This window comes from Nicotiana attenuata, unplaced genomic scaffold (assembly GCF_001879085.1).
Source record: "Nicotiana attenuata strain UT unplaced genomic scaffold, NIATTr2, whole genome shotgun sequence".
NCBI classification, from domain to species: Eukaryota; Viridiplantae; Streptophyta; class Magnoliopsida; order Solanales; family Solanaceae; genus Nicotiana; species Nicotiana attenuata.
This window is the reverse complement of record NW_017670348.1, coordinates 123,802-145,888: the sequence shown is the minus strand read 5'-3', so window position 1 is coordinate 145,888 and position 22,087 is coordinate 123,802. Positions and strand designations below refer to the sequence as shown.

The following is a 22,087-nucleotide window of genomic DNA, read 5'->3' as shown; positions in this document are numbered from 1 at the left end:
GCTTAAAGTGTATATATATATATATATATATATATATATATATATATATATATATATATATATATATATATATATATATATATATATATCGCCTCATGTTTTACTCGTGTTTCGTGGATTTCGGATGTGAAATGTATTGATTTATGCTTATTCGGGGTATTTTTATATGTAGGAATCATCCTGAAGCAATTGGGGATGAAATGTACAACATTAGAGCCAAAACAGACAAAAAAAAAAAAAAATTCTGTTTTCGGCGCCACAGGTAGCGCCCCACGCCACCTGTGGCGCCCCATGCAGAAAGGTGAAATAACCAGCGCCAGGGCCAGCGCCCGCCACTAGGCTGGACGCTGGTGACAGGATTTTATCCAAGTTTGCCCGGGACAAGGTTATTTTGGTCCAAGACCCCCCTCCCCCCCAACTCGTATAAAAGCAAGTCTAAACCTAATTTGGAGGAGATCTAAGATACTTTGAAGGAGAATTCACGTGGGGGAACAAACACCACGCTTGGAGGAGGTTTCTAACTAGTTTTTCTTCTCTTCTCTTCCTTTGATCTCATAGTTTATTTGTTCTAGAGTTTTTGGTGCTACATGAACGTTGTAGTTTGAAGCTTAGATTGTTCTTATATATTATCATATTGGTTTATTTATTCAATCTTGCGCTTAATTATTTAATTGCTTGATCACCAATTGAATACTATCTACGAATCTAGGATTGAACTCGGGAGAGGAATTTTAGATTGCAATTAAGATTGAATAGAGCAAGATCTTGAACTCGAGTATTGGGAACGAATTTGCGGTTAGGATAAGAATATACCTAATCGCCTTGCATGATTATTATATAGGAATTATTAATGCGTTCTTGTTAATTCTAATTTCATAGGAATATAGGCGTTAGGTTAGCTTGAATAGGCGAGTTGTACTTCGGGAGAAGGCTACGAGCAATATTAACCCCGTCAATCAATAAACTAGATAAATTAATTGCATAATTTAGGTAGAAAACTCAACGGGATTGTTAGCCAACCTATAACTCTAGAATATTCTCTCCCATTGAATTTGTCTTTAAGCTTATCGTTGTTTTCTTTAATCTCTTACTTTGTTACTCTAGATTAAATTTTAGTTAAATATTCATATTTTACGATTCGCTTGAATAGATTAATTATTTGGTTTAATTTAGTTGATAGTTAATCACAAGTCCCTGTGGGTATGATATCTGGACTTACAATCCTATATTACTTGTCGACCACGTATACTTACGTATGCGTTTGGGAGCAACAAGTTTTTAGCGTTGTTGTCGGGGACTTAGAAATTAACTATTCTTCTAGATTAGATTTTTACTTTTTGTCTATTCAAGTTTTAAATTTTAGCTTAGTTTAATATTTTATTATCTTTGTTTACATGGAATCTTGGGAAGATAATTGGTCGAATATTGGTTATTCTTATTGTGGTGATCCTTGTCCATATTATGGAGGACCACACTTGTGGCAAAATTGTAAATCTCAATCTTACGGGTGGAATATTTATAATATGTGTGGTGGTTGATCACGCCTAACTATGCCTCATAAAAAGGACTAAGCGGTCGTTGTAAATATATTCCGGTTAACAAGTCCGGAGTCGAATCACACAGGGAATTAACCTATTAAACACAACTCCTAGACTCGCACAAATTCACGCAATCAATCTTCAGAAATATTAAATAAAAAATTGGATGTTTACTAACTAAAGATCAAGTAATGAAAATGCAGCAATTAATATATAACTACGAACAGGTTGTAGACAAGATTTGGAATGATGTAGGGTTATGATTTCCCCTATTGTCGGAATCCTTTCAGCTACATTTCCTATAAATTTGCCTAAATTTTCTCTACCGATCGTGAGCGCTTTGCGTGTCGTAGTTCTCTTCCGAGTAACTACCATAATTTACTAGCCATATTCTTCCAAACTACGCTGGCTGGCACTAAGTTACGGCTCACTCGGATCGCACCAAAGTTTCGTTATTCCTAATCCCACCTTTAAACCCTCCGTATTGATACCTCACATACGTGAGGAGTGATGTTGTTCAACAACTACCTAAATATGCATTCTCTCCCGAGCAATACACACTAAATAGGCACAGTCGATTGAGAGCTCTTCAATCAACCACAATATAAACGTAGTTGAACAAATAGAGAAAAAACTACGGCAAATCTATATTAAACATAACAGGAAAATCATGCTCCAATAGGTTACATCAAAATCATAGATTAGAAGTTTAGCTACTCATAGTAACAATTTCCCAAGTATTTTGCATAAATAAATTACAAAGTAAAGATGAAGGAATGTAGAACTCGATGATTCTTTTCCCCAAAAGTTGTTCCACGAGCTATTCTTGCCTTAGATGGCAAAATTTCTTCAAAAGTGGTGTTTAATGACTATTTCTTTTATTAAATATGATGAAGGGAGAATATTGATTTTCATTTCTTAGCAAGATTTCCCTTTATGGCCAGCAGCAAGATGTATTTTTTTTTTGGTGTAAAAGATAACTTGCATTAATTAAAAGTTACGTACAGGGGTTGGTGCTCGTGCACCATAGTACATATACTAACATTAGTTACGTTATTAGGTAGATGTGAGGTCTCATTCATAAAGTTAACATGTTGATGATCCTCATTACTGGTAGCAGCTGTTGTTGTTCTAGCTATTGTCAAAACGGTAGTGTCAACAACATCTGTATCTACTAGGTTACTAACAAAACATGGCTGGCTATTGTGAAAGGCTGCTTCTCTTGCATCTGGGATAGTGTGCGACATACACTCGTTCTTTGAATAATTATTATCCTAATAATATAATTAATTAAGATAATATATTTACCCAAACCTGTTTATTCCGTTTTATTTTATTTCAACCCCCACCGTTTCCCAAAGAAATCCAAAACAATAATCCCTGAAAGAACACTGCTGAGCGCTTGAACACCGGCACCTCAAAAAACCCACTTACTCTTTTGTTCTTGTTAAATTATTCCATGTGCGATTTTATTTGAGTCTCGCAATTAATAAACTAAAAAATATTTTTTTTTTTGGTTAATAAGATAAAGAAACATTACTCCAGCAAAATTGAGAGAATGAATGGCGATTTTGGCCATGAAGTGTAATCTTGTGTTGGAATAAATCGATTTCAATCTCTACTTTCTCAGAAGAGAAATAATGAAGAAGAAGAACATTCAAGGCTTCATCTCAAAGATAGGCAAATAGCGGACAAAACAAAGTTAGCATAAGCCACATGGGATACAACGTGGCTTCATCTCAGCTGTTGCACATTGAGATGATAGATTTAATCTGGACCGTTCAAAAGACACTCAGATTCTAGATGATTCTCACATGCACACAAATGTCACTGCAGAAGGAATAATTAGTTTGTTATATTATTAGACATAGACTAGTAGAAATAGGACAAGTGTACAAAGTTAATAGGCTATTCTTTTATTTCTTATTTTCTTTTCTAGCAATACATGTGTATAAATACATAGTCCTTTGTACATATTGATCATCGGAATATACAGAAAATTTCTCAAATCCTCCTCTCAATTTTCTCAGAAACTATCCTCAGATCAGTTCAGTCAGTTGGTTAATCTTCTGAATCAAATACAAACAGGACAGGGTGCTCTTCCAGAAGTTAATGCAAACTCTGCTGCTGGTATATTGTTTACTAATTCTCCATCCTGCTATTCAGTTTCTAATTCTAACCTTTCCAACTCATGGATCATAGATTCAGGGGCAACTGAGCATATCTGTTTTGATGCCAACACATTCTTATTCTTAGTACCATTATCCATTCCTCTCATGGTAAAATCACCTAATTCTTCTAGGGTAAAGGTTACTCATGCTGGGAGTGTTTCTATTTTTCCAAGTTTAGTTTTGGAAAATGTTCTTCACATTCCTAGTTTCAAGTATAACTTACTCTCAGTTTGTAGGCTTTGTCAAAGATTCAAATGTCTCTTAGTTTTTACTTCTTTTGGATGTATTTTGCAAGGCCCTCTCATGAAGAGCCCTCAAATTTTTGGTGAAGCTAAGGAGGGATTTTACCTATTGGAGCCTAGTGTAACAAAACCTAGGATTTTATCTTCAGAACTACTACATCTTTGTTGCCTACATCTTTTTGTAGTTAAGTTTCAGCTCCTTTTCCTTTTCCTATATTAGCAAAAACAGAATCTGATGTAAACTGTGGCATGTAAGATTGGGGCATTTGCCTTTCAATGCAATGAAATATATCATTTCCATTTTATTTGTTCCTGATTCTGTGTGTCATTGTGATATATGCCTCTACTTTGTCACACAACAGAAGAAAATTTAACCTTAGGGCCACAACATGTGTATTTCTGGGTTATCCCAATGGTCAGAAGGGATATAAGCTCCTGAATCTAACAACAAGGAACCTATTTGTATCTAGGGATGCTCATTTTATTGAACACATTTTTCCTTTTACTCATATAACTTCAGATAATCCCTCTTCTATGCACCATGGTACTACATTCCCTATACCTCCCTTCCCCACTGATGCTCCCACCCAACAAACCACCACTGTGCCAGAGGCTTTTCCCACACTTGATCACTCACCTAGTTCTACCCCTCGCCAGTCTACTCCCTCCCCTATTCCTTCTATCTCACCTGTCCCTCCTTCCCCTCCAGTTCCTCTTAGGAGATCCAGTTGAGATAATATAGGAACTCTACCTAGTTATCTTAAAGATTATGTTTGCAACAACATCTTTCTCACTGATGTCACCACCTCTTGTCTCACCTCTCCTTGTTCCCCTTCCCCATTTTCTTTCTCCGCTCTTACTAGTTCTAATCAGCATCTCCTTCACTCAGTCTCTTCTATTTCAGAACCCACAAGCTATTCTCAGGCTTGTTCTAACCCTGGTTGGGTGCAAGCTATGAACTCTGAGCTTAAGGCATTAGAAGAGAACCATACCTGGGATGTGGTTCAACTACCTACTGGCAAGAAGGCCCTACCCTGTAAATGGGTTTACAAGGTCAAACAACATGCTGATGGCACTATTGAAAGACTCAAGGCACGATTGGTTATCAGAGGTGATGTTCAGAGAGAATGTATTGATTACAAAGAAACCTTCTCTCCAATTGTCAAGATGACAACAATTAGATGTTTGCTCTCTATTGCAGTCAAGAAAGATTGGTCTATCTCTCAATTTGATGTGAGCAATGCATTTTTACATGGGGAGCTACAAGAAGAGGTTTATATGAAGTTTCCTGCTGGTTTACACTCCCCAACCCCCAACCATGTTTGTCGACTTAACAAATCTCTTTATGGATTGAAACAAGCCTCAAGGCAATGGTATGCCAGGCTTGCCGGAGCACTAAGTTTCAAGGGTTTTTCTTCTTCCCTCAATGATTATTCTCTATTCTTTAAGAGAACTGGACCTCTAATTTCTATTGTTGCAGTATATGCAGATGATCTTTTGCTTACAGGGGATAACATTGATGCATTGACAGATCTCAAAGCATTTTTACATTCTGAGTTTAAAATGAAGGATCTTGGGCCACTTCATTATTTTTTGGGCATGGAAATTTTAAGAGAATAAAAGGGGCTGATTGTTACTCAAAGGAAATTTACCATTGATTTGCTCCACGAGTTCAATTGTTTCAAACTCCCTTTAGTTTCTTCACCTCTGGATCCATCTTCCAAATTAGTTGCTGATTCTGGCCCTCCTTTGACTGATACTTCTCTTTATCGTCGTTTGGTGGGCAAGCTCAATTATTTAACTCACGCGCTCCCAGATCTCTCCTTTGTCGTTCTCACTCTCAGCCAGTTTATGCAACGTCCTTGTATTGGTCATTTCTCAACTACGTTGCGTGTTCTTCGTTATCTCCGCTCCAGCCCAGGTCAAGGACTATTTCTCAATTCTCAGCCCGATTTTGATCTATTGGCTTTCTGCGACGCCGATTGGGCTTCTTGCAGTGACAGTCGCCGTTCCGTTAGTGGGTTCTTTATCAGTTTGGGTGGCTCGCCGGTGTCTTGGAAGTCCAAGAAGTAAGCTTCTGTTTCTCTTTCTTCTGCAGAAGCAGAATATCGCTCCATGCGTCGCCTTGTTGCACATGGTTGACTCGTTTGCTCACAGATATCTCCATTCCTCCTTCACTGTCGGTTCCTATTTTCTCTGACAGCCAGGCTACCATCCATATTGCCCGGAATCCCGTGTTTCACGAAAGGACTAAACACGTTGAACTCGACTGCCACTTTGTGCGGCAACAATTTCTCTCCGGTCTCATATCCCTTTCTTTTCTCCCCTCAAAATTGCAACTTGCTGATTTATTCACCAAACCCTTACCCGGGCCTGCTCACAGATCGATTCTTGGCAAGTTGGGGGTGTCTTCTACCCCCTCCAACTTGAGGGGGGATGTTGGAATAAATCGATTTCAATCATGAAGAAGAAGAACATTCAAGGCTTCATCTCAAAGATAGGCAAATAGCGGACAAAACAAAGTTAGCATAAGCCACATGGGATACAACGTGGCTTCATCTTAGCTGTTGCACATTGAGATGATAGATTTAATCTGGACCGTTCAAAAGACACTCAGATTCTAGATGATTCTCACATGCACATAAAATGTCACTGCAGAAGGAATAATTAGTTTGTTATATTCTTAGACATAGACTAGTAACAAAAATTATTTTAGAATTAAAGGGCCAATTTGGAAGTAGGAGTTAGAGAGAGAAGCTCCCCCTTCTCTCTAAATTCAAGACTTCCTCAAATAACTCAACCGTCACTACCATCCTACATGGACACAGATTCAGATATGATACTCATTCCCCCCAAACCACCTGACTTAAATATCGATGCTACTACCAAGATTTCTGGATATCAAAAAAATTCCTTTAAAGACCAACTTACCAAAGGAACTGAAGAGGCGGATATCACTTTCGAAGCAACCATTCCCCTTCCCAATGGTTCTGATTAATTGTTCCTCCCTAATGTATCCAGAAGCTATCATAACTGGGAAAGGAAAAATCACCCTTTCTCATGAGGATAAGGAACACATGTATATGCCTTGGAGATATTTCTTAATTATCAAATTACAAGGTAAACGAATTCTCCATCAAACCCTTAAAAAAAAGGTCCAAGAACCGTGGAAAGTAAATGAAAACTTTCCTCTAATCGATCTGGGGGCATACTACTATATTGCAAAATTTCAAAAACTAGAAAGCATGAATCATGTCCTACAAAATGGGCCATGGTTTATCTTTGGTTTCTTTTTATCCTGTCAAAAGTGGAAACCAAATTTTGTAGAATCCACTGCTAAACAAATATGCACAGCTGTATGGGTCCGGCTACCTAATTTGCCTACTGAATTCTATGATGGGATCATTCTCCAAAAGATTGGTAACTCTATAGGGAGACTATTAAAAGTTGATGCTTGCATTTCCTCCACCTTGAGAGGATGATATGCTAGGCTTTGTGTTGAGTTGCCAATGAACAAACCTGTTGCCAAATTTATACTTATAGAAGAACACAAACAAGTTATTGAATATGAAGGAGATAAAATACTATGTAAGAATTGCGGTTCATTAGGCCACACAGTAGGCCAATGTTCTACGATGGTAAAGTCACTGCACCAGCCGGAGAAATCTGAAGATAAATCCGACCAATTACGAGACACTCAAAACTCCACTAAAACATGCAATGAGGACGACTGGCACACTGTTACTTTTCAGAAAACAAGAAGGTCAGTTAAGAAAATTCCAAATGCAGGGATGAAATCTTCCACGGAGGCAGATATTGATGTTAAGTTATTTAATGCCTCTACTGGTAAGTACATAAACACCCAAAAGTTAAATTTGTTAATAAATATTCTAATAACTTGTCTTTACACAAGGATGGTAAAAGCCACATCCAAATGGCCAGTTCCACTAAAGCCATAACAAACGAGAACAAGGATAGTTTTCATCTGGAAAACAGCTTCTCAGAATTGTGCAATGAGCACATGGTTTTGGATGCTAACCCTCCTGAAATTAATAGTTTATTATCCATTAACCTTGACATGCACCAGTCCACGTGTATGCTAGAGCATACTAAAGATGATAATAGCAATAATACCCCTACTAATCTTACTACTTTAGTACCCAATTTATCTTCTAATAACACTCAGCCAAGTCATATCCCTAATAACACTAATAATACTAATTATTTTACCCCTAAAGAATCCCCCACTAAAAACAAAAACCATACTCCGCCTGCCCTACACTTGTCCAGTGAAACACATCCAAATGAACACATGGACAAAGCCACACGACAAGTGGCGGAACAGTGCCATGCAAAATCCACCCCAAAATCCCCAAAATCTTCTTCTAATACTCATACGCTAGCCTATTCAGAATGCATGCATGTAGATGCAATTATAACCTACCCCTCAAACCCCCCCATCTTAAGTATAGACAAAGATCCCAAACATGCCAAGGCTTCTATTGAATAATCGAAGGAGATACAGACTTATACAACTCCTTCGTCCACCAAGGCCACTGAATATGGAAAATCTCCCACCACTACCACACCAACTCCCAAACAACCCAATAATTTATGTCCAACCACCATTACCTCAAGACCACCACCCACTATCCTGGATAGAGATAGGTCTAATGGGGCGAGGTCTGATGTTCAATACCACCATCAACGGGCAAGAGAGTGTGATATTAATCCAAAACCCAAGATACTTGGCACAACTAGTGTTAGAGGGCCTCCATCTGGCCATGAACAATTACATGAACCATGTCTGGGTGAACAACATCTTACAACCCTTAGCCTCAACAATGAATCCAAATCTAGTCCAAGAAATGAGAGCTCAATGGAACCTACCCCCTCACTTCAATCCCGTTCCAATTCTTCCCCAGAATTTAGGCCTAGACCTACCCTTCTTCCCCCCGGAAGCCCTAACAGCTGTGAACCCTATCTTAATGCAAAGGGATGTTCCTCAACCTCACCCACACCCACAGAACCTCAACATGGAAGTCCCTATGGGAGAATATCAACCTCAAACCCCCAGTGGCTCCAAACGTAGAAAATCACATGGAAGAGGAAATGATAGAGCCAATAGATTTGATAGGGGAATCAGTGGTGGAGTTGGGAAACCTAAGCGAGGTAAAGGTCTTTTTATTCAAAGAAAATCAAGAGAAGAAGCATATCCTCTCTTGCCCACAGAATCTTTTCAAGTGTTCAATGGACATTCGCCCACCCCACGATCCAACAGTGGGGAACAGGGCAATGATCCTTGTACCAACACTGAGGGGGAACTCGAATCCTACCAGGGAAATACTAGAGAATGGTCATAACCCAACCCCAAATGTCAACATGTTTAATCCTACAAATTTTATAATATGGAACATTAGGGGAGGAAATAATGAGGACATTAGATGAAACTTCAGGGATCTCATTGACACTCACAGGCCATGTATGGTAACACCGCTTGAGACTAGAATGCAATCCCATGCACCACTTCTACACGAGTTTGGATTTTCTGAACTCATTGAGGTACCAGCAGATGGACAAGCTAGAGGCATGGTTGATGTTCTAAACGTCAATACCACAAAAGGGGGGGCTGATTTGTGTGGTACTCAATTTTTCGCTTGAACTGCTTCTGGAAGGACCTGGTTCTTCTAGGTGTACTTATTACTACTGTTTGCGGAATTAAACGTACATAAAATAAAGAACACAGAGATTTTACGTGGAAAACACCTGGCTCAAAAGGTGAAAAAACCACGGCCTACTACTCAGTAGGATTTTCCCAAACTTCCACTAAAATCACTGAGCCAACACTACATTTACAAAACTCGTTGTAAACCTAAGGATTAACTCTAATCCCGTTGCGGCAACAAGCCTCTAACTGCTGCGACAACTTCAAGTTAACTCTAACTTGAATACTCAAAATACCTATTACAATTGCTTCTAGATAAAGCTGAAAGGTACAATATGAAACACCTACTACAATTGAACTAGAAATAAAGAAAGACACATAAAACTCTTTATGGAGCTGGTTCTTCAATCTGGTTCTTGTAGCTTCTGGTTTGCACACTTGAATCACACACGAACTGCTTGCAAAAAGCCTTGCTATTTTGCTCCCAGTTCACGTTTAACTTTGAAGTTTTTGTGCAACACTTTAATGTGAGAACATCCTGCAATTTATAGAGTTAGTAGATGAAGAAATAACTAGAGTTCTGATGCAACTCTTCCTTGGTGGAAGAGTTCTAGTTGATTTCAACTTCTAACTCCTTCCCTATCTTGGATAGTGTTCTCTTTGATTAAGGACTCTTTCTCCTTATCAATTATGCAACCTTTTCGATCAGGAGATATTAAATACACCAAGTTAAGCTTATCTCCTTCACGTGCATCCCACATGCTTAAATCTGCCCGTTTTTGTGAACCTGAGGGATGGACCACTGGATGGACCTGGTTCATCATGAGTTCCTTTGTTAGTCTTCAAAACTAACCTTTACTTGGGCCAACAATGGTGCTTCTTTGGGACCATACCAAGGTGACTGTCCACAATGTTGTACGTAGAAACCATGAAATACATGCAACAATTGAGGTTCGTCCTACTAACCTTAAATGGCTTTTTTCATCTTTATATGCTAGCACTAATACTGTAGATAGAGATATTATGTGGAATAACTTGAAAAATATAGCTGACTCTCATAAGGACTCATGGCTAGTAGGAGGGGATTTTAATGATGTGTTTAGTGCTAATGAAAAAATTGGTGGGAGACCCCTTAATCGTAGACGTGCTTTTAAGCTCTGGGATAATTTGAATTACTGTAAAATACAAGATTTAGGCTATAAAGGATGCAAATATACTTGGTCTAATTGTAGGTTTAGTAATAATAACCTAATCTTGGAACGTTTGGATAGGATTTTTGGTAATAATGAATGGATTCAATATTTTCCAAACGCTTGTATTACTCATCTACCAAAGACCCACTCTGATCACAACCCCCTTCTTATTAATCTTATCCCTAAAAAGAGTCGTTTACTTGATAAACCATTCCGACTAGAACCATACTGGTGCAAACACCCTCACTTTAAAATATTAGTTAGAGACTCTTGGTGTAACAACTCTTATAATCAGGCTTTGTCAACCTTTAAAGATGCTGTCATTAGTTGGAAAAATATTACCTTTGGAGACCTTTTCAAAAATAAGAGAATCATTCTTGCAAGACTTAAAGGTATCCAAAACTCCCCTTCCTACTATCATAGTAAATTTCTTCAATCCTTAGAACACTCGTTAATTCAAGATTATAACAACATTCTTCGTATTGAGGAAGATTACTGGAAGCCTCGCTCTAGAATTCATTGGTTAAACGAAGGCGACGCTAACACAAAATTCTTCCATATTGTGGCTACCAATAGGAAAAGAATTAACAAGATTAATTTCTTCAAAAATGACCTAGGAATGTGGATTGATAATCCTGAAGATATTATTAACCACACAAAAGACTATTTTGAAAAAGCCTTCACATCTTCTCATATCCGTAGCAATTGGAGACATATTAAAAATGACCCTAGGTGTTTTATTAACTTAGATTTATCCTTCCTTGACGACCCCGTCACTCACTCTGAAATTACAAAAGCCTGTTTCTCCTTTAAACCCTATAAGGCACCCGAGCCTGATGGTCTTCACACCTTTTTCTTCCAAAACTATTGGAATGTTATTGGAAATTCTGTCACTAGTCTATGCCAAGAAGTTTTCAAGACTGGCACTATCCCTGGAAATATTAACGATACTTTGCTGTGCCTAATTCCTAAATTCCCTAGTGCAAATAACTTAAATTTTTTTAGACCTATAGGGCTTTGTAATACTGTCTATAAAATAATTACTAAGGTCATCTCTACCAGACTGAAACCCTTCCTTAATAATTTAATTAGCCCTTCCCAAAGTAGCTTTCTAAAAAATAGGAAAGCTAGTGATAATGCCATTATCACTCAAGAATTAATTCTTAAAATGAATAAATATCGTGGTTATAAACACAACATGATTTTAAAAATTGACTTGGAAAAAGCTTTCGATCGTTTAGAATGGTCCTTTGTCTATAGAGCTTTAAGATTTTTCAAATTCTCTCCTAATATTACAAAGCTTATAATGAACTGTGTCTCTTCCAGTAGAATATCCATCTTGGTTAATGACGCAAGAACTAGTTATTTTTCACCAAGTAGAGGTATTCGCCAAGGTGATCCTATGTCTCCATATCTTTTTATCCTTTGTATGGAGATGCTCTCTACCCTTATCAACCATAAAGTTGATCTAGGCTGTTGGGATCCCATTACAATTGGCAGCAATAAGCACCATATATCTCATCTATTTTTTGCAGATGACCTAACCCTAATGGCAAAAATTAATGATAAATCTATTGAAGCCATTAATGACTGTCTCAACTCCTTCTGTCACCTATCAGGGCAATCCATTAACAAAGCTAAGTCCAAAATCATTATATCCAAACACTGCCCTAAGCCTACACAAGCTACCCTCTCACAAATCCTTAATATCAAAGTTAGTAATTCTTTCGGAAAATACTTAGGTTTTCCCATTACAAACTCTAAACCCAGGGCCAAAGATTTTCAATTTGTCCTTGACAACATGATTTCTAGACTCAGTATATGGAAATCAAATTTACTAAGCATGGCTGGTAGATGTACCTTAGCAACCTCCTGTCTAAACTCTCTTCCAAATCACCTAATGCAATATACCCTTCTACCGGCTAAGATTCTAAGTAAAATTGACAAGATCCAACGAGAATTTATATGGGGTACAAATGGAACCTCAAAAAAACTTCATCTCATTAAATGGGATAATATCACTCAAAACAAAAAGGATGGTGGGTTAGGTATTCATGTTGCAAAAAAGAAAAACCTAGTAAGCCTAGATAACCTAACTTGGAGACTCCTCCAAAATATTCAATCCCCTTGGGCTAAAACAATACTAGGTCTATATGGTACAAGGAAAACACTGAAAAATAATTCCTTTATATGGAATGGTATTGTTCTAGGCTGGGAAATATGTAGCAAAGGGATTACTTGGCTGCCTCATAAGTCCTCAACCTTGAGTGTGTGGAATAATCGTTGGATTCCCAAATTCAACTCTCTCCGTCAATATATTCAGGGTCCTTTAACCCTCCAGGATGAAGCTCTTAGCATAAAGGATATATGAAAACAAAATACTTGGGAGTTATCTCATCTTTCAATGACCCTAGAACCCAGAATCATCAAGAAGATAAATGCTACTCAACTCACAAACAAATCCCACGATACTCCAGTTTGGGCATTGAACCCCAATGGTCTTTTCACTAGTAAATCTTGCTACACCCTTTTAGACAATCAGTTTGATTGCTACAAGTATTACACGTGGATTTGGAAAACAAATTGTCCAAACAAGATAAAATTTCTATTGTAGAAAGGCTACCATAATAGACTTCCAACAAGAAGCTTCTTAAACCATATTGGCATTAACATAGATCCTATATGTTCTACTTGTAAAACTGATAAGGAAACTATTAATCATATTTTTTTGGAATGCATGGCAGTCCGACAACTATGGTCATACTTAGGAATTGATCCCAAAATTCGGAACGGTGCTTTAGATTGGCTAACTCATATTCATGATCACAACTCATCTTTTATAAACCCTATTATCACTTGACATGACCTATTTCCCTTTGTCATTTGGACTATTTGGACTAACAGAAATAACAATTTATACAATAACTACACGCATTTGGCTAGCCTTCAATGTGCTATTAAATTATCAGTAGAGTTCAAACTTTTAACTGGAAAAGAAAATATTAGGCCGGAAAAAATTCCTATAAAAGTTAACTGGAATAAACCCCCTAGAGGTCTCATCAAACTTAATATTGATGGTTCCTTCAATGACGACCAATCACTCTGTGGTTTTGGTGGGGTGTTCAGAGACTACTATGGCCAATGGATAGTTGGCTTTCATGGGAAATCCCCAGGAACATCCGCACTTCAGGCGGAATTAATGGCCCTGAATATTGGCCTGAAAACTGCCATTAGGCAAGGATTTACAAGATTAGAAATAGAAACAGACTCAACCGATGTTATTAATTGTTTGGAGAATGGAATGATATTATTAATGAGTGCAGGTTGTTAATGGGGCAAGTGAAGGTCCAGGGAGTGCATCACATCTTCAGGGAGTCCAACAAGCCGGCACACATGCTGGCTAAAGAAGGACTGAATGACAACAACAACAGGGATACTAATGTTATCTATTATGCTCCGTATTTTGTAACCAATATCTTGAAATTAGACTATGAAGGAAAGACTTATGCAGTTAGGTTCCTTAAAAAGGATGTTTGCTCTAGGCTAGCAGCTTTTGGTAACAAAAATGTCCTAAGGGACATGTTATTGGTTTGTAATAGCCAAGTAGGTAATGCCCCTCCGGGCAATATGAACAACACTATGTCTACTATTTCGTGATATATATATATATATATATATATATATATATATATCCCTGTTTGTCAAAAAAAAAAGACATAGACTAGTAGAAATAGGATAAGTGTACAAAGTTAATAGGTTATTCTTTTATTTCTTATTTTCTTTTCTAGCAATACATGTGTATAAATACATAGTCCTTTGTACAGATTGATCATCGGAATATACAGAAAATTTCTCAAATCCTCCTCTCAATTTTCTACATCTTGACGTGAATGATGATTTTGTGTGTGGTATAATTTGTGATTTTAAAGAGATTGAATTGAAAAAACGAGATGATAATTAAGATTCCCAAGTTTTATTTTTTATTTTTCCATCTCAAAATAAATTTTTATGCTGTTAGTCTATAAGAAAATAGGGAAAATTTTATTTTGTCTCATACAACTGACACTAGTTGTATGAGGCATCTTTTTTGTCTCACAGTTTTGTGGACCCAGATTTTTGCGGACCCAGAAGTATAAGATTGGGGTCCACAAATTTGTGAGACAAAAAGGAGCCTGACACAACTAGTGTAAGCTGTGCGAGACACACAATAAAACTTCTCAGTAAATAGGGTACGGTTTTGTTCATAAATGAGTACTTTGTCCCCATCTGGTAACTCCAGGTAAGCAAATCGGGCAAAAATGGAGAAAAGATAGCTGAAGAAAAAGAAAGAAAAAAAAGAAGAAAAAAGATAAAAGAATAAGAAAAGACGTGCATTATTTAATCACCATTTGACCATTTTTCTATCCTTTTATAATGTAAAAATAATTCCTCTACCATGTCACCTATTAAAGGGGAAACAAATTCAGTTTGGACAAGTACAAGAAGGAAAAACGACACCCATAAACTCACTTTCGGAACAAGTATAGGGAGCAACTTATCTATTTTTCCAATTTTTTACATGGGCAGTAATACATCGAAGGTGGTTACAATAAGTTTAGTATAGACAATTCGGGCGAAGCCACCTTTAGCAAAATTACACTGTGTATATAAGTAGAATATTAATTTTAGATATATAAAACCTATATTGAACACCCTCTGTTGGAATTTTTTTACTTTTTTCAAGTTTGAACACCCTTGAAAATATTTCTGGCATCGCCAATGATAGACAATTACCAGTGTAACTGTATGTCACCTCGACCTGATTGCTTAAAAAAAAAAATTCTACACTCTCAGTGCACAAAAGTTAAACTCATAGAAAATACTCTCAAATATTTGAGATCATATTAATTATCTTTAGCAACCAGTTACAACACACAACAATACAAGTTATTGAGCAAGATTATAAATGCAAGAAAAGAAAAAACTCCTAGTTCTTGGACAATTACTGTACAATGAGCAAGAAAAGGCATGCCCATTTTCCTTAAGGCATACAGTTTTCCATCGAACTTTTGAAACCCAGCTTCCAAGTGTTTGCTGAGAACTTAACTAGATAACTAAAATAACTAAACAGAAGCTACATTCGAAAACGAGCTATCGATAACCTTTTCATGTCCAACTAATGGCCACTGGACTACCAACTACATGCTTGCCATCTGACCACTCGATTCTACCAAACATATTCGTAGTTGATGGAGTTGAAGGAGCAGCGAAAGTCACAGTATATGACTTCTGCTCGTTCGCACGAGTAAAAACCAATGTTTCAGGCTCAACCGAGACTTTCACTGAGTTGCTTGGTGAAAAAACAGTACTAACTTTGTATGTTCCTGCTGGTCCAACATTAGTAAGCGTTCGTGTATATTTAACGGAGCTAGAACTGCTTCCACTGCCTGCAGTCATTTGTTCTGGAAATACAACAGCAAATGAAGGGTAATTCAAATCAGTGACACTGTATTTCTTACTTGTTTCACAGTTGTAGTTTCTTCTAGCAATGCTATTGATCTGGATTGATGTGTAGTTCAAGGCACAGAGGAAATTCAGATAATCATCAGCCCTCAAGTCGTAAACAAGTCCGGGGTTTAATGCTGCAACAGGGTCTACATGTCCTGCACCATGATCAAACGGCGTGGACGGCTTTCCCGTCGAGACATCTTGGAGCGCACCGCCGTTCTTGTACACTGTATAAGCCGTGGTCATAAGAGCCGAGCGAATAGCCGCTGGGCTCCAATCGGGGTGCACTCCTTTAAGCAAAGCAGCCAAACCACTCACGTGCGGGCAAGACATAGACGTGCCCGATATAATGTTGAACCCAACGCGTCTTGTGTCCTCGGCCAACCCTGTCGGACCAACCGCACCTGTCCACCCTGCGAGGATGTTAACACCTGGTGCTATGATGTCCGGTTTGAGAATTTCCTGCGTGATTGAGTTTGGTCCTCTGGAGCTAAATGCAGCAACCACTGGTGACGGTTTGATCCCCACCTTAGTTCCCTCGAAAAGAATTGTGGCTGTTGGATTAGGATCCGAGGTTAAGTATTTCTTGATTGCTTCTCCTGTCGTCTGACCAACCGTCGTTGCTGGAAGCAAATGGGCATCAGCCACCAGTTCATCCCCATTGGCGGCAGTGTTAGCCAAAATCATACCAACCCCACCGGCTTCTTTTACTACAGAACCTTTTTGGACTCTCGGGTTTATCCCGCGGTCACATAGAACAATTTTTCCTTTAACCTTCTCAGGAATTAAGGTACCCGTCATGCAAAGATTTCCATTTGTAGTATTACTAGCATTACCAGCATACACAAAGGGAAGCATTTTACTTAGTGACAAATCCCCTTTGTAGAGTGAAACACCAGAGAAATTCTTACCATTGCCTAGGCTTACATATGCAGGAAAATCACGGTCCAATGTTCCTGCACCCACAGTAGTTATCCACGGCGCTACATTGGACAAACTATAGGGACTAGGACCAGCGTTACCTGCAGAGCAACAACAATAATTACGCCTCAATCCCAAGCAAGTTAGAATCGGCGATATGAATGAATCTTCATTGTTCATGTCGCTCAGTTTTAAACTAGTCTGGTCTAGTATCAAAGAAAATGTACTAATAATTAAGAAGTACTAGAAGTTCTTCATATTTTTCGACTAGCATCATTACCTGCTGAGCAAGAGACTAGAATCCCTTTCTCCATAGCAGCAAATGCTCCAATTGCGACACTATCTCTATAATAATCTGAATTGCCACCACCAAGTGATAAAGAAAGCACATTCACATTATCATCAATGGCTTTATCCATAGCTGCTAATATATCAGAGCTAAAACAACCACCAATCCAACAAACTTTGTACACAGCAACTCTAGCACGAGTTGCCATTCCGCGAGCAGTTCCAGAAGCATACCCAAAGAGACTAGCGCCCTGAACAACTGAACCAGCTGCAGTAGTAGCAGTGTGTGTTCCATGTCCGTCATCGTCCCTTGCAGATTTCGACTCTTTGGATACATCAACAGGACCCAAAGTGGTCTCATAACCTTTCGAGAAGTACCTATCAATAGACATAATATGATTAAGCAATTAAAAGTATATCTTATCTCTAATAACTTGAGCTTTTAGATAAGTTGAGCAAAATCAGTGGCAGAGCCAAGAACTTTTTATTTAAATAATTCTAACAAGGAAATTCAAAAAAGTGCAAACTTGTATTATCAGTGGAATACAACAATTTACATACACAAAAATAATTCATTTTTAGCCTATTTGTACAGTGTAACTTTCTGATGCATGGGATTTAATTAAACCCTCTTCAACACACTTGCCATGCATCTAATCACAAAATTAAACTGTGTTAAACCAAGCAAAAAATTCCCAGAATCGAATTTCACAGCCAACAAGAAAAACCATAAGAAGAATCAGACCAACATGTGAGAGGACGAGTTGACATATAATAATAACAACTACAATTGACGTCTCAGTCCAAAAAAAGTTGGAGCCAGCAGCTATATGAATCCTCACAAACCACGATTTACAATAACAATAACTGGGTTCGGAATTCTAAATTACTGGGTTCTAATTAGTAAATTGTAAATAATCAATGAATTGCTCAAGACAAATACAAAACTAAAGCTACTGGGCTCGCCGAACCAGTAGCCAGAACGCTGGCTCCGCCCCTGCTCCTACAGGTGGGTCTGGGGAAGATGAGATATACACAGTCTTACCCCTTATCCCTACCTCGGAGGGGAGAGGGGAGAGGGGCTGTTTCCAATAGACCCCGGCTACAAACCACGATTTGAGATATAATATAATTAAGTAATTAAAAATGTCTTATCTCTAACCGCATAAACTATTAGAAAAGTTTTACCTTGCACCAATCAATTTCCTATTGCAATTTGAAGAACTGAAATTGGTACCAGATTCACACTCTCCTTTCCAAGAATCAGGAACAGGTCCAAGTCCAGTATCATCAAAACTCTTGCTTTCTGGCCAAACTCCAGTATCAAGAACCCCAACAATCACATCACTCATCGCATTTGATTCTGGAAAAAAATCAGCACTTCTATCAAGACCCAGAAAAGATGGTGTTCTTGTCGTGTGAAGTTCATATTTCATCTCCGGCAAAACAGACAGAATCCCAGATTGTCTCTCTAGTGATTCTGCTTCTTGAACAGTCAGTCTTGCTGAGAAACCATGTACAACGTTGTTGTAAACATACAACATTTCTGCTGAATCAGAAACTGATTTTAGTGATGAATCATACCAGTGTTTATGGTCTTCAAAACTCTCTGGCATTTGGGATTTTGCCACGTGTACTATGTAAGTACTCTTCTTATTACTACTACTTCCTATTGTTGCTACTGATAAATGGCATAGACATAGAAGAACAAGAACAAGAACTACTAGCATTGTAAATCTTGTCATTTTTTCTGGAATTGCTGTGTTTTTGCAAATCTTGACGTTGTTTTTGCTATGTAAATATATAGGATGAGAAAGAAGAGTAAATATGAAGTGTGAAAACAAGAAAAGTTGAGTGATGGGAGTGAAAGATGGGGGCGGTGGTTCTTGTTTGTTACTGTGAATGATTGGGTTTTCAAACAAAAAGTTTCAAAGTTCCAGCCTTGCAAAAACAAACTGACATACAAGTAAAAGAAAGAAATAAAGAAACAAAGAAACATTTCACATTCAAAGGAGACATTTGTTTTCTTAACACAATCGATTAAGGTGTCGTTTGGAAAGTAAGTTATGTTTGAGATTATTGAGATTAATTATGCTGGAATTAGCTAAATTGATATTATTTTTTATTAATTGTTTGATATGTTGTATTAATTTTGTAATTGTCAATTTTACTGTTTTATTCAAGGATAATTTATCCTAGGATTATTATTTCATTCTTTGGCAGACAAAAAATATTTCGTATTATTTTTAGTTCTCTCATAATTAATACAATCAACAACAATAACAACAACAACCCAGTAAAATTCTACTAATGGGGTCTGGAGAGGGTAGTGAGTACGCTGTTTTCGAAAGACCCTCGGCTCAAGAAAACAGAAAACGCAAAAGGAGACAATATTAGTATCACCATAGAAATCATAGGAAAAATAGGAACAACATGAAATACACAAGAAAGATGCAAAGCAAAGCAAAAATGATAGCTAGGAAATAGGTCATGCGCCGAAAAGCAAAATAGTAAGACAACGTTGCAAAAACGATCTACTGGGTTATTTTTGTTTATCCGTCGTATAAACGATCCCCTAAGGGCTCGTTGGTATGAGGAATAATGAATAATTAGTTTTGAGATAAAATTTAAGAAGAGTTTATCCCATGTTTAGTTGGAAAAAAATTACGGTATAATTAATTTCGAAATTAATTAATTCCGAATTATAGTATTTTTTTTTATTGTTATTAAAAGGTGAAATAACTAATCCGAAATAACTAACCCCGAAATAATTAACCCTAGAATAACTTTTTTCCAACTAAACCGACCCCTGAGACGATAAAATAGACATCCTCAAAAGACACTCACTTTATCTATGCAGTAGTCACTCACTCAGTGCTAATTGCTTTATATTTTCTTTATATTATCTTTCACTTTACCTCTTTGTGTAAGAAAACTCAGAAAAAGAGAAGTCTGATATAATTCCCCATTTGTTTATACATTTTTTACAGACTGTGGTAACAGAAGAATGGCAGTATACATTGGTCAAGTGGCGGTCCAATTAGTAAAATAAATTTGGAACATGGTGATAGTTCACGGGTTTTTAATTTGGGAGTTACTAAAGGTAGATAGTAGGTGATACGTGGAAGTTTTATTATCCAACCAACTGTTTTTATTGTCTCCCTCCTTTTCAATTTTTTTGACAGCTCAGTTTATAATGGTATTCACCTACACTTATTTATGTGACATTACTTTTTAAATTTTAATTAATAAATAATACATCATATATTTGAGATACATGATTTTATAATTATAAAAATATTATGATATATTTAAAGCATAAAATATAAAAATTAGTATTTCTTAAATTTGTTACTCAACTAAATTGGTCAAATAAAATAAAATAAGAGGAGTTAACTTAGTATTACATTTGATTGTCCAAAATGTATTTGTACTATCAATATAGTATAATTTGTTATACCAAATTAGTTAGTATTTTATTATATTATCCACTAATATTGTTCATTATGTTTTGTTAAAATATATAATTAAAAAAATTGATTCTATTATGAAAACTCATTTGAAATTATCACACTAGTTTGTTGTCAGTGCAGAAAATAGATAAGGTTTCGTAGGGCAAGAGTAGTACCATATAATTAAACAAGTGGAGACTCTTCCAAACTTTTATTGATGAGTCAAATTTTGTAATGTTGTTGGTATTGTTTTGTGTGACTGTTTCTTTTTTATGGTTTATATATTATTATTTTCTTTTAATAAATGAGGTGACGATACTTTTCTTTAAGCTGAGAGTTTATCGAAAATAATCTTTTTATTTTCACAAAGTAAAGATAAAGTTGCATGCACAATATCCTCTCCGGATCCAATTATAAAATTACACTAATTTTGTTATTGAGGAGTTAAATTCTATAGTTTCACTCTTTGTAAAGTTTTTAATATTGAATATATTATATTTTTTAAAATTGTAAGGTCAAACCTATTAATTCTTTAATAATTTTAATAAATTTTTGTACATAAATATATACTATTTTATAGTAAAAGTATCAAATTTAAATGAACTCAACAATATTAAGCTGCATCTGTCTCCGACAACTAGCTAATAGTAGAACTAGTATATTACCTAGAGTCTAGGACGATACTCCCTCCGGTCCAAAATAAGTGATTTTTTGGATATTTTCACACAGATTAAGAAATCCACCTTTTAGCATTAATTAGCAATGGAATTGACCATATTAACCTTTACTATCTCACATAAACACTTCTAACACATATTCCAACACTATTTATCCAAGGACAATGTAAGAAAAAAATAATTAATTCATTCTTGAAATCTGGAAAAATCACTTATTTTGGACCACAAGAAAAAGGCCATTTATTTTGGACCGGAGGGAGCAATAAGAAGTGACAAAATGTTTTTTCCCCTTCTTGCTTTTTGTGTATAGAAATTAAGAGACAAAAGGATGCACGTGAAGCCTTACGTGGCCAAGGTTAGTATTATAATTAAAATGACTAATATCACTATCAACTACTCCCTCCGGTTCACAATAAGTGATCAATTTTTTTTTATTTTGGTTCAAAATAAATG

General features: G+C 36.8%; 1 protein-coding gene across 1 annotated transcript; it reads right to left on the bottom strand.

Moving 5' to 3' along the window:
- Positions 1–15,652: 15,652 nt before the first annotated feature.
- Positions 15,653–19,483, bottom strand: LOC109238194 (subtilisin-like protease SBT1.7). Its single transcript, XM_019404621.1, has 3 exons — positions 18,694–19,483; positions 17,498–17,883; positions 15,653–17,318 (listed from the first exon to the last, which is right to left on the bottom strand). The coding sequence occupies exons 1-3, from the start codon at positions 19,248–19,250 to the stop codon at positions 15,955–15,957; spliced, it is 2,307 nt and encodes a 768-aa protein (XP_019260166.1). The 5' UTR covers positions 19,251–19,483; the 3' UTR covers positions 15,653–15,954.
- Positions 19,484–22,087: the final 2,604 nt, after the last annotated feature.